This window comes from Mustelus asterias, chromosome 15 (genome assembly GCF_964213995.1).
Source record: "Mustelus asterias chromosome 15, sMusAst1.hap1.1, whole genome shotgun sequence".
NCBI lineage: Eukaryota > Metazoa > Chordata > Chondrichthyes > Carcharhiniformes > Triakidae > Mustelus > Mustelus asterias.
The window spans coordinates 90,127,401-90,140,518 of record NC_135815.1 but is presented as its reverse complement, the minus strand read 5'-3'; the positions used below and the strand labels follow the sequence as shown (position 1 = coordinate 90,140,518).

At 42.5% G+C, this 13,118-nt stretch overlaps 1 protein-coding gene across 1 annotated transcript in view; it reads right to left on the bottom strand.

Annotated features, from left to right (window-relative positions):
- Window positions 1-13,118, bottom strand: part of kiz (kizuna centrosomal protein) — a 141,452-nt gene that overhangs the window by 60,307 nt on the left and 68,027 nt on the right. The window contains exon 5 of the mRNA XM_078230606.1: window positions 10,600-11,248. Within this exon, the coding sequence (XP_078086732.1) occupies window positions 10,600-11,248 (649 nt within the window). The remainder of the gene's footprint in view (window positions 1-10,599; window positions 11,249-13,118) is intronic.

Sequence of the window (13,118 nt, the reverse complement as noted above, 5' to 3'; positions counted from 1 at the left end):
CACTAGCTCTTCCCATTTGCAGATGCTAGGTTTACACTCTCAATATTACATAATTTCCCCAATCCCCAATCCTGCTGCATACCTACCCACATCCTCCCTACCACCCTCTTAAATATGATTGGATTGGGGGAAAAAACATAAAATCTAGTATATAGATAAACAGAGGCATATCAATAACCAAAGACATGGATTCACAATTTGCTTTAAAATAAGGATATAATCATATATACTGTGTACGAAAAATGCAACTTCAGGAATCGCAGAACATTTGATTTGGAGGCATATCAATTTAGGAGACAATAAGCTGCCTTTGGTTCTTTATGCTCCATACCAGTCCTCCTGTCTCTGTCATTTACTTATCTTTCACCACTACCACCACATTTTCAAGGCAACATACCAAATGCTCTCATGGTCAGGAAATATTCCTACTCCAATATTGTTGTATTTGATTTGATTTGATTTATTATTGTCACATGTATTAACATACAATGAAAAGTATTGTTTCTTGCGCGCTATACAGACAAAGCATACCGTTCATAGAGAAGGAAAGGGGAGAGTGCAGACTGTAGTGTTAGTCATAGCTAGGGTGGAGAGAAAGATCAACTTAATGCAAGGGAAGTCCATTCAAAAGTCTGACAGCAGCAGGGAAGAAGCTGTTCTTGAGTCGGTTGGTACGTGACTTCAGACTTTTGTATCTTCTTCCTAACGGAAGAAGGTGGAAGAGAGAATATTCGGGGTGCGTGGGATCCTTAATTATGCTGGCTGCTTTGCCGAGGCAGCGGGAATTGTAGACAGAGTCAATGGATGGGAAGCTGGTTTGCGTGATGGATTGGGCTACATTCATGACCTTTTGTAGTTCTGTGTGGTCTTGGACAGAGCAGGAGCCATACCAAACTGTGATACAACCAGAAAGAATGCTTTCTGTAAAAGTTGGTGAGAGTCGTATCTGACATGCCAAATTTCCTTAGTCTTCTGAGAAAGTAGAGGCATTAATGGGCTTTCTTAACTATAGTGTCGGCATTGGGGGGACCAGGACAGGTTGGTGATCTGGACACCTAAAAACTTGAAGCTCTCGACCCTTTCTACTTCGTCCACTCCATCTATCCTGCCACTCCATCCTTTAGTGGTACAATAACACTCCCTTTTGTCTTATGTCCATGATAAAGTTGTCAATATTTCCTTTTCCCCCAGCTATCCCTCTTGTTCTATTCTGTCCACCTCCTCCACCCTCTCTCCAGCCACGGCCAGGATTCTCAAGTCAGCGGGATTCTCCGGTCCCGCCAGCAGCGCACCCCCTCCCACGGGTTTTGCGGCGACATGGGGTAACATCAATGGAAAATCCCATTGACAGTGACAAGACCAGAGAATCTCGCTGCTGGCAAACTGCACGCTGCCTTCTGCCACCAGGAAACACACGTCTGGGAGGCCGAAAAATCTCGTCCCACTTTCTTTACATTTCTACCTTCCTTCAGTTCTGTAGGAGAGTCATTTAGACCCAAAATATTTACTTGATTTCCCTCCACAGATGCTGCCAGACCTGGATTTATCCAGCATTTTCTCTTTTTATTTCAGATTTCCAGCATCCACAGTGTTTTGCTTTTATAAGCCTCATTCACATAATGTTGCTGCCATATTGAACAGCAGCATTGCTATTAAATGCAACGTGATTGTCAGCAGAGCTACTTTAACCATGAAACTATTTTCATTACCTCATCCACCTTGTTAGATACCAAGATAGCTGACAAAAGATAGACCATTAATTATATTCAGAACTGTCGAGGGCCTATATTTACAATTTGCCTCATATTGCTCCATCTCTCTCTCTCTCTTCCTCTCTCTCTCTATCCCTCTCATCCACCATGTTGTTTATCATTAAGGGGTCTAATCACGGAGAAACATAAGAACATAAGAAACAATAAGGAATGTTTCAGAACGTGGGCAGCATGGTGGCACAGTGGTTAGCACTGCTGTCTTACAGCACCAGTCCTGGGAACCAGCTTGAAGTTTTTTGAATATCTTAGTAGAAGCTGGAAAATATCTGCAACAACTTACAGCCAGTGCCCAAATCTTGGTTGGGATGGGTTCAATTCTGGCCTCGGGTCACTGTCTGTGTTTGCATTTCTCCTCATGTCTGCGTGGGTTTCCTCCAGGTGCTCCAGCTTTCCTCCACAGTCTAAAGATGTGCGGGTTAGGTTGATTGACCGTGCTAAATTGCCCCATAGTGTCAGGGGGAATAGCAGGGTAAATACGTGGAGTTAAGAGGATAGGGCCTGGGTTCCATTGTGGTCGGTGCAGACTTGATGGATTGAATAGCCTCCTACCGCGCTGTAGAGATTCTATGAACATAAAATCTGCATTGTGGATTAAGCCCTTTTAATCTTTGTATAAAGCTTTAAGAAATATCTAGAATTATAGAATATCTTCTGTCTAAGAACTGCAAAAGTCTTACATGTGACAAAGTATTTCTTGTTATGAGGATGTGTTCACATCAAAAAAGAAAATCTGAACATAGTTTGGCACAGATGGTAAACACACACAAAAAGATATATAAAATTAAAATAGAAATATCAACCCTGGTTTGCGTAGGGGCTGCTTTTATGAGCTGGACTTGGAGCAAAGGAGCAGAAGTTACAACTCTATAGATGCTTGTCCTATCACTAACCTATGCCATACTTGATCTGACTGACACTGGGAGCCTGAAACAGAAAATATCTGTTCCACAGCTTTGATATCGCTTGCCTTCACCAGAACAAAAAGATTTTATCTTGTAAACATATCCAGTGAGGCCAATTTTCAGTGTGAACTAAACAATATCTGCCCACTGATAAGATAAATTACAACGCAGATGGTCAGCTCAATCCCATTCATGAGTAGCTGCCATTTGTATAGACACAGCAAACAACACTGAAACAGGGGTAGCTTGTCAGATGGCCACCAGATCAGTGGCAATTTAGCATTTGTTCTTTGTACTTTTCAATCGATTCCCGGCTTGGGTCACTGTCTGTGCGGAATCTGCACATTCCCCTTGTGTTTGTGTGGGTTTCCTCTGGGTGCTCCGGTTTCCCCACAGTCTGAAAGATGTGCTGGTTAGATGGATTGGCCATGCTAAATTCTCCCTCAGTGTACCCGAACAGGCGCCGGAGTGTGGTGACTAGTGTATTTTCACAGTAACTTCATTGCAGTGTTAATGTAAGCCTACTTGTGACACTAATAAATAAACTTTGAAATAAAGATATCAGCAGAAAAAGAGGTTCATCATGTCTTTGCCTGTCCAGTTCCACACCAGAGGTATCTAATCATATTTTTTTTTTGCTCTTTCTCTATATCCATCAATATTTTTCTTCATCAAATGTTCATCTAATTTCTGATTAAATGTCATGATTGACTCAGCTTCAATGGCCACTTGTGGTAATGCACTCCATATCCTAATAACCCCTTGCATGAAAACATTGCTTCTAACCTCCCCTTTTATGCTTCTAAATTTATGACCCCATTTTACCAATTCACTGACCAATATAAATAATCCTTCGATTTTTTAAAAATTTAATTAATATTTCAACACTTCTATTGGACCCCCCCTTAACCTCCCGTGCTCCACTGAATATATCTCTACTTCATCAGATCTCTCATCGGAACAACATCCTTTCATCCTGGTATCATTTCGGTTGCACTTTTCCCTCGACTCCAATACTCTTTCCATAAGGAGGGGTTGTCCAAACTGTATACAGTATTCCAACTGCAGCCTTCCCAATGCTTTGTATGGACAGTTCTTTAGGAATATAGAATTAACAGTGTATAGGGGGGGCAGCAGGAAAGTGGAGCTGAGTCCACAATCAGATCAGCCATGATACTGAAGGGCAGAGGGGCCAAATAGCCTAACCCTTGCTCTTAATTCATATGTTTATTTGTGAGAGTTCCAGATTTCCACTATCCTGTGCATTAAACAAATATTTTCTTACTCAATCCAAAATGGCCTACACCTAATTTTTAGACTATGGTGGGATTTTCCCTGCGCTCACCCTGAAACTGGAAAATCCCACCCGAGGTCAACGGACTTTTCCATGGTCCACTCCTCGCCCACTACGATTCCCGTGGCAGGTGGAATGGGAAATTTGGCCCCTTGTTCTGGATTCTTCCATCAGGGGTAATCATATTATGTTTAAACACCACTATTAGATCACCCCTCAATTGTTTAATCTTAGAAGAATTGAAATTAAGTTTATGCAACCTGTCCTCATAATTTAACCCCACAAGCCCTAGTAGCATTCTGGTGAATCTTCCAAGGTCAAAATCACTTTCCTATTTGGGGTGTCAAAAACAGAAAATAGGACACAGATCGGGTTTGACCAAATGAAACAGAACTTATTCAACTATATATTCAAACCTTTCAGAAAGAAATTTTTATTCCTTCGCTCTAGTACCTGTGCACTAAATTTAAGTGACTATGTACATGAATAGATATCTAAATTCTCTTGCCCCACCTCAGCAGCTAGTCACTACTTAGAAAATTTTCCAATTTGTCTTTCTCAATTCCAAAGTGGATGACCTCATATTTCATAGAATCATAGATTAAATTCCAATCTGCCATAGTTGTGCCCACTTTATCATCAATGTCCATATGAAACTTCCTGTTCCCATCCATACAACTTGTCATGCCTCCAATTGTCATGTTATTGGAAACACGTACCACCTCTGGCTCTTCATCCAAGTCATTGGTTATTTATGGCAAAAAGCTGTGGCATGGATCACTGGTGCTGCTGTCTCCTACCCCACCGAAGAACAGGCTGGAATCTGGCACCTTAGATCTGGTCAGACCCCGTTTGGAGTATTGTGAGCAGTTTTGGGCCCCATATCTAAGGCAGGATGTGCTGACCTTGGAAAAGGTCCAGAGGAGGTTCACAAGAATGATCCCTGGAATGAAGAGCTTGTCGTATGAGGAATGGCTGAGGATTCTGGGTCTGTACGCGTTGGAGTTTAGAAGGATGAGGGGGGATCTTATTGAAACTTACAGGATACTGCGAGGCCTGGATAGAGTGGACGTGCAGAGGATATTTCCACGAGTAGGAAAAACTAGAACCAGAGGGCACAACCTCAGGCTAAAGGGACAATCCTTTAAACAGAGATGAGGAGGAATTTCTTCAGCCAGAGAGCGGTGAATCTGTGGAACTCTTTGCCGCAGAAGGCTGTGGAGGCCAGGTCATTGAGTGTCTTTAAGACAGAGATAGATAGGTTCTTGATTAATAAGGGGGTCAGGGGTTATGGGGAAAAGGCAGGAGAATGGGGATGAGAAAAATATCAGCCATGATTGAATGGCGGAGCAGACTCGATGGGCCAAGTGACCTAATTCTGCTCCTATGTATTATGGCCTAGATCCACGTTTCAATTATAAGCTCCCAAAGCAATCAGCTCACTGCGTTTCCATGCTATTAAGCTGCCGCTTCGGGCCAAGGGCAATATTCAGCCCAAGCGGAATTAGAGGGTAAGGATAGCTAAACCTAAGAAGGCGGGGAAAGGGTCGAAGGCAGCTGGCAGTTGGGAGACAGTAAGAATGATAAATATGAGGGAAGAGAAAGAAGAGGAGGATAGAAGAGAACAAGGAGAGGAGAGTAACGAGGTGGAGGAGGAGGTTAAAGGGGAAGAGACAGAAAAACAAACATAGAGTAACTCCCTTAGCAAAATGGAGGCAGGATAGAAAATCTGTATTTAGGATTGTAACAGATCAATTTAAAGGATGCACTTAACATGAATAGGGAGGACATGTTTAAGTGGCTGACTGCAATAACTACAATCTTTCAATGGCAGGGGGGTGACTTAGCTGGTGACATAGGAGATAAAAGAGTGGCATTCACATTGAAGCTCACTGCAAGATTACTACATCAGGAAATCCTAAGTGGTATTTAAAAGCAAGAAGTTTGGGATTCAACAGTGACTGCTTTCAAATACGGACATTCATTTCCTATGGTCATTGAGCAAATTGAGTGGTTTTCAATACAATATAGGGCTTATAGCTTTCTGATCCAATTTAAAACTGGCACACCTTGCACAATAAATAACTCTCAGAGTTTCGGCTCAGATTCCCGCATTTTCCTATATTTCATCCAATTCCAGTACAAATTTTCCTGCAGTGCCACCTGATGGAAAGAACATGCAATTGCTCAGACAGTGGAAAAGTCAGGCGAGATGTGAGGATTTACTTTGGCAGGGCATGCTATCTGCTTATCACTGCAATTGCAATCAAGTGTCATTTACATTCATAACCATGACTGCAAAGGATGCTGTGAATCGTAGAAACAGAAATTAAAAATCAGGCTACGTAAATTCACCCACGGGTTGTTCTGTACCAGGGGTTCTCAGAATGGAGCCCATGGACATCTGGGCATCAGGGGAGACTTTCCAGAGGCTCAGAAAAACAGTCTCCCTAGCAGGTGAAAGAGAGAGAGATAGGGAGGGAGAGAAACAGAAGACAGAAAAGGGAAGAAAGAAAATAACACACTTTCAATACATTAGCGGTCGTTAGTGTTAGGTCCTGATGAGTTGCTGGCAAGATGTCCGCTCCCGAAATTCCAAAAGTGTCAATTGTTTGGTCACAATTTTACCACCACACCCACCCTGGAATCTGGGCTACCGCGGCTCGCAGAACGGAATTTTTCTCCAGTATTTTGTAAGTACTGCTGTTAATCTGATTTAACCAGTAGCTGTTACATTGTATGTGACCTATGAATTGTTTGGATATGTATGCCATTAACTGGTAATCTTTAACCACATTAAACACAGTACAGTTGGCAGGCACTAGAATGTTAGTGGAAGCCACACCGATCAGGAGTTTACTGCCTTGCTCAGGCGAGACCGGAAATTCCTGCCCGAGGTCAACGGAAATTTCCGCTGTCGGACCCTCGCTCGCTCCGTTGGCCTCGGGTGCGATTTTACGAACCTCGCCCGAGTGAGGTCGTAAAGTACCGGTCAACGTTCTTCATGGTGATGGGCACCTTGACTGCCATGGCTGTCAGTGGTGAATCACGTGTTTATTCTCAGTGGGAGGCGAGGGAAGGTGGAAGGCCAGCTGTTACTCTGATTCTTTGAATCATGCAGCGAGCAAGGGCTGTTACAATGCTGCCTGGCCTCCTAAACATTTCCAGTATGTTCTGGTTACATTATTAATCTCTTGCTGGTTTGATTCTTGTAATCATGGAAAAGCTACCAGTTTGATGCACTTAAATAACCCACTCTGCTGCAACAATTTTGTGAATGATTAACTGACACTCAGAATCTGGCCTGGGTTTGCATAGGTCTGTAAAATATTCCCGAGAATGTCACTTTCACATGAGTACTCTGAAATAGAATTGGATGGAAGGAAACTCAACTGGGAAGGTTTTTCTGAAAGAAATCTGCTTTGTGCCTGTAAAGCACCCAAATACTGCTGTTCATCTGATTTAACCAATAGCTGTTACATTGGATGTGACCTGTGAATTGATTGGATATGTATGCCATTAAACTGGCAATCTTTAACCACATTAAACACATTGCAGTTGACACCGACTAGAATGTTAGTGGAAGCCATACTGATCCTTTTAGCAGGATTTTACGGGCTCATTCGGGCGAGACTGGAAATTCCCACCCAAGGTCAACGGAAATTTCCGCTCTCAGACCCTCGCTCGCTCCGATTCCATGGCAGGCAAGGTGATAGAGTTCCAGCCAGAAATTTATTTCTTGTTTGTCTAGTCTGACTCATTGTCGTCTACAGTAAAGAAATAAGCTGGAATTTAACCGCCACGCCCGCCCGAGAAATTGAGGCGGACATGGCTCGCAGAACGGAATTCTCCGTTGGCCTTGGGTGGGATTTTACGAGCCTCGCCCAAGCGAGGTTGTAAAATACCAGCTATAATCTTCAAATTGCTACTTAGTCTTGCTGTCTTAAAATCATTATTAAAACACTCTAAACATGCATTTTCTATTATGAGTATTATATAGCATTATAATTTAAATTGTGTGTCTATGATTACTAATTCATTTGAAAAGGGGTCCTTCAAACAAAAAAGTTTGAGAACCAGTTCTTTATCACATGGCTGTGAAACTGACTCTCAAACAATTCACAGCCTCAGATTGTAAACAGTCAGCTAAACTTCAAGTGCCTATGCCTATAAATCATACATACCATTTTTCATTTGCCAACAATTTGCTTCCCTTATTTATAGAGATATTAACATCTTGCTGGTATGCAATTTTATAGTTGGCTATCGGTATGTCACCAAAATAGTCATAATGAGTCAATTATTTGCAAGCTATTCAAGTGTATCTGAATGAGACTGTTTGCATCTTCAGCATCCTAGTTAACTCTGAGCTAAGCTTCTGATCACATATCCTCTCAATCAGGAATCTATGCTTGGCACCCTGCAATTACGACATGTTGTCCTTGGCGTCATCATCCGACATCATGCAGTCAAGTTCCGTACATTTACTGGTTGCACCTTGCTCTACACAACCACTTCTCTCAACTTGTCCACTGACTTTGTTGCTAGTCATCCAATCCTGGATGGGCTACAATTTCTTCCAATTAAGATAAAAGCAAATTACTGCAGGTGCTGCTCTGACAAAGAATAATCCAGACTCGAGACCGAAGGGTGGCACGGTGGCACAGTGGTTAACACTACTGCCTCAGAATGCCAGGGATCCAGGTTCAATTTCAGCCTCGGATCACTGTCTGTGTGGAGTTTGCGCATTCTCCTCGTGTCTGCTTGGGTTTCCTCCGGGTGCTCCGGTTTCCTCCCACAGTCCAAAGATGTGCGGGTTAGGTTGATTGGCTTTGCTAAATTGACCCTAGTATCAGGGGGGTTAGCAGTGTAAATGTGTGGGATTGCGGGAATAGGGCCTGGGTGGGATTGTGGTTGGAACAGACTCGATGGGCCGAATGGACTCCTTCTGTACTGTAGGGATTCTATGAATCGTTAGCTCTGTTCTCAGACCTGTTGAGACTTTTCAGCATTTTCTGTTTTTGTTTTCTCCAATCAAGCCTTGGGAACACCGAAGCCATTGTCTTCTTTGGTCCCTCATCATTAAACTTTGAATCTTCATCATCAATCCCAAACCCGACCGGGCCTCTGCCTCAGACTGAACCAGACTGCCTGCAACCATGTGTCCTATTTGTTCCTGAGCTAACATTCTGACCCCATATCCTCTTCATCCCAAAGACCACCTCCTTCTACCTCCCGAACATCACCCCTACCCCAGTCTATCTGATGTGAGAGCCTCATTCTGCTTTGTTATTTCCATGGCTGGCTTCCCATATTCCATCCCACCATAAACTTCAGTTCACCCAAAACTCTGTCGCCTGTGACTGAACCAACAAGTCCTGTTTACCCATCACACCTCTGCGCACTGATCTAACCCGGCTCTGGAAACACCTATGCCTCAATTTGAAAATTCTCATCCTTATTGTTTAAATCGCTCCACGGTCCCCACCTCAGCTCCTCCATCCCTACAACGTTTCAAAAACTCTGCACACATCCAACTCTGGCCCCTTGTGTTCTTCCTCCTCATTTAAACCTCTCCTCTAAATAACAGAGCAGAGGGGGATTAAACCTGGATCCTTAAGTCACTGGATAAACTTGCTGTAATCTCAGGGGAGCTGTGCATTTAAATGGAATTAAGAGTAGTGGTTTCTGGAAAATAATCCTATTTACACATTGAGAAATACAATCCTTTCCTTCAGTTTTATGTAAAAGTTAGAAATGTTGATCCTGAAGGGTCTTTACAGGGTGGATGTGGAGAGGATGTTTCCTCTTGTGGAATCAGGGGTCACTGTTTAAAACAATGAAGAAGGAGCGACACTCCGAAAGCTTGTGCTACCAAATAAACCTGCTGGACTTTAACCTGGTGTTGTGAGACTTCTTACTGTAAAACAATTTAAGACAGAGGTATGGGGAATGTTTTCTCTTAGGGGGCCCTGAGTCGTTGGAACTCTCTTCCTCAAAAGGCAGTGTAAGTGGGGTCTCCGAATATCTTTAAGGCTGAGGTAGGAAGATTCTTGATAAGCAAAGGGGGATGAAAGGTTATTGGGGGGGGTAGGCTGGAGGTTACAATCAGATCAGCCATGATCTTATTGAATAACAGAGTAGGCTTGAGGGGCCGAGTGGCCTACTCCTGTCCCTAATTCATGTAGGTCATTTGTTGGAATTAATTTCCAAACAAGGTTAATCTGTGTCATAACAGATGTCCTTTAAGGGTTAAACTAGGGCAGAGGCCTTTTAGATCATAGTAATGAAAATTGGAATACCTATTCTAACCTTTGGCAAACAAGTTCTACATTCAAGATACAAGGGGCATAATTTTCCCATCCTGCCCACTACAGGAATCGTAGCACGCGCAACATGGACCACGCAAAGGTCGGGCAGGATTTTCCGGTCTTGGGGCGAGCGCGGCCGGAAAATCCTGCCGAAGATGACTAATTTAGCATTAATTATTACATTAAAATAATTAAAATGTGCACTAGTTCAAATAAGATAAAACTAGAATTTCTGTGATATTCTAAAGAAACTTCATTGCACGCAAGAGAGAAATTCTCACAGCAACAGTGCACTTTGACCAAAAATAACAATGTGTTACCCCATTGATAAACGTTGTTTTCTGTTATGTTCATGTCAAAACCTCCTGAACACACACGATCTTGGAATACGTCCATGGACAGTCTCTGAAACCGCTCAGGTGCATGTTCACTCACAATGATGTTTTTGTGACTATTCACTTTATCTGTCAGGCGATTCTTACAATCATTCAGCAGAGTGCCTTGTGTCAGCTCTTCCTTAATGGGCTCTAACTGAGTCGCAGGTTCGGGTAATTCTTGACTGCAAGCTGAACTATTTGCTCTAATGCGCCTATTACTTTCTATCCCTTCATAGCAACGTCTTTCACTTTTTGAAGAGATTATGGGAGTGAATGGCATTACTTCACTGGTTTGGAGTCCTGTCTTCCTTTCTATTATGTCAGAAACCCTGTCGAGGTCTTGCCTTCCTTTGCTTGACATGGGCGACTTCAAGTTGTCTATCACAGAATTACTGTGCAGTGCAGTCACTGATGCTGCCTGCCGGTTTGGCTGAGAAGATGTAAAGCTCTCCATGTGCTGTTGATATTTTTGTTGTGACATATTTGAGGTCCATGATTCTTGTTGGTCCAGAACACAAGTGGCAGTATTGCATAATTCCTTTGACAGATCTTGACCAGCATCTGAACCCCTTTGTCTTGATGAATTCCATGTCTGAAAAAGAATACACCAAACATTACCTTGCAAGGAATGTAATTTGGTTTCACCTGTATGCTCGGAAAATTCAACAAACAAATGTATAAAATTATTCTTCAATTGATAGCAGCAAAATGTGGTAAAATCAAATGCAAAACATCCATTTAAACATATTTTAGCATCACAATCAATGGATCACAATCAATAGATCACGATCAATAGACAGTGGTTAGCACTGCTGCCTCACAGCGCCAGGGACCCGGGTTCAATTCTGGCCTCGGGTCACTGTCTGTGTTGAGTTTGCACGTTCTCCCCGTGTCTGTGTGGGCTTCCTACGGGTGCTCTGGTTTCCTCCCACACTCCAAAGATGTGCAGGTTAGGTTGATTGGCCAAGCTAAATTGACCCTTAGTGTCAGGGGGACTAGCAGGGTAAATATGTGGGGTTACGGAAATAGGGCCTGGGTGGGATTGTGGTTGGTGCAGACTCAATGGGCCAAATGGCCTCCTTCTGCACTGCAGGGATTCTATGATTCTATCTTTAAATGTCATTCTGGAATGGTCTCCAAATATAAACATGAACAGAAAATATTTCATTTTCAATCAGATTTTCATATTTTATAACACAGAACAATAAATGATTTACAGTTACATATGTGAACAATAGGCTTCACTCATATTGTGCAATAAATGTTATGGTCAATGACCTGCTGCTGAGTGTTTCTTGCGTGCTAAACAGACAAAGCATACCATTCATAGAGTACATAGGGGAGAAGGAAAGGAGTGGGTGCAGAATATAATGTTACAATCATAGCTAGGGTGTAGAGAAAGATCAGCTTGACATATGGTAGGTCCATTCAAAAGTCTGATGGCAGCAGGGAAGAAGCTGTTCTTGAGTCAGTTGGTACGTGACCTCAGATTTTTGTATCTTTATCCTGATGGAAGAAGGTGGAAGAGAGAATGTCCGGGGGGAGGGGGGTCCTTGATTATGCTGGCTGCTTTTCCGACTTTAAAGTCATAGGATACTTTAATAATTATATGTCTATCTGTCAGCAGATTCCACTTTTTTGAGCCATTTGTGATCTTATAAGATCAATTAGTACGGAGTAAAATTGGAAATCATGGGTTGGGCCTATAACTAACTAGCCACAGATATGTTAATATGGAAGTACATTTACCTCATTTGCACTCACACCAATCTCTCGTTATCCGCAAAGAGAAGAAAGTATACAATAACATAATGGCTGCTATTAGTGATCATATTGGGAACATGATGACACGTTTCCAAACTGTCGACTATAAAATCATTAATATTTATCATCACATTAAACCACAAGTATAAAATCTCAGATCAGCAGTGCCAATTTATTGCAACATACTCTTCTCAGAGCATTAATTGAGGAGGCAGTTCTGTAGAGTGAATGTAAAAGGGAAAATTAGCCCTACTCCACACAATACGTTTTGCAAATAAAATATTCTTAAATTAAAAAACAATGAAATGATCTATACTCCCAACAAGTGGAATGAATGGACACTGAAGTATGGAAAGGTAGACCACTGAGTGGCACTGTGACTGGACTGATGCAACGTAACTAAAATAAAGTTTATTTATTAGTCACAAGTAAGGCTTGCATTAACAGTACAGTGAAGTAACTATGAAATTCCCCTAGTCGCCACACTCCGGCGCCTTTTCGGGTCAATGTCCCCAACCAGCACATCTTTCAGACTGTGGGAGGAAACCCACGCAGACATGGGGAGAACGTGCAGACTCCACACAGACAGCAACCCAAGCGGGGAATCAAACCTGGGTCCCTGGCGCTATGAGGCAGCAGTGCTAACCACCGTGCCACCCATTTACCCATTTTACTTTGCATCTTTAAATAATTAACTT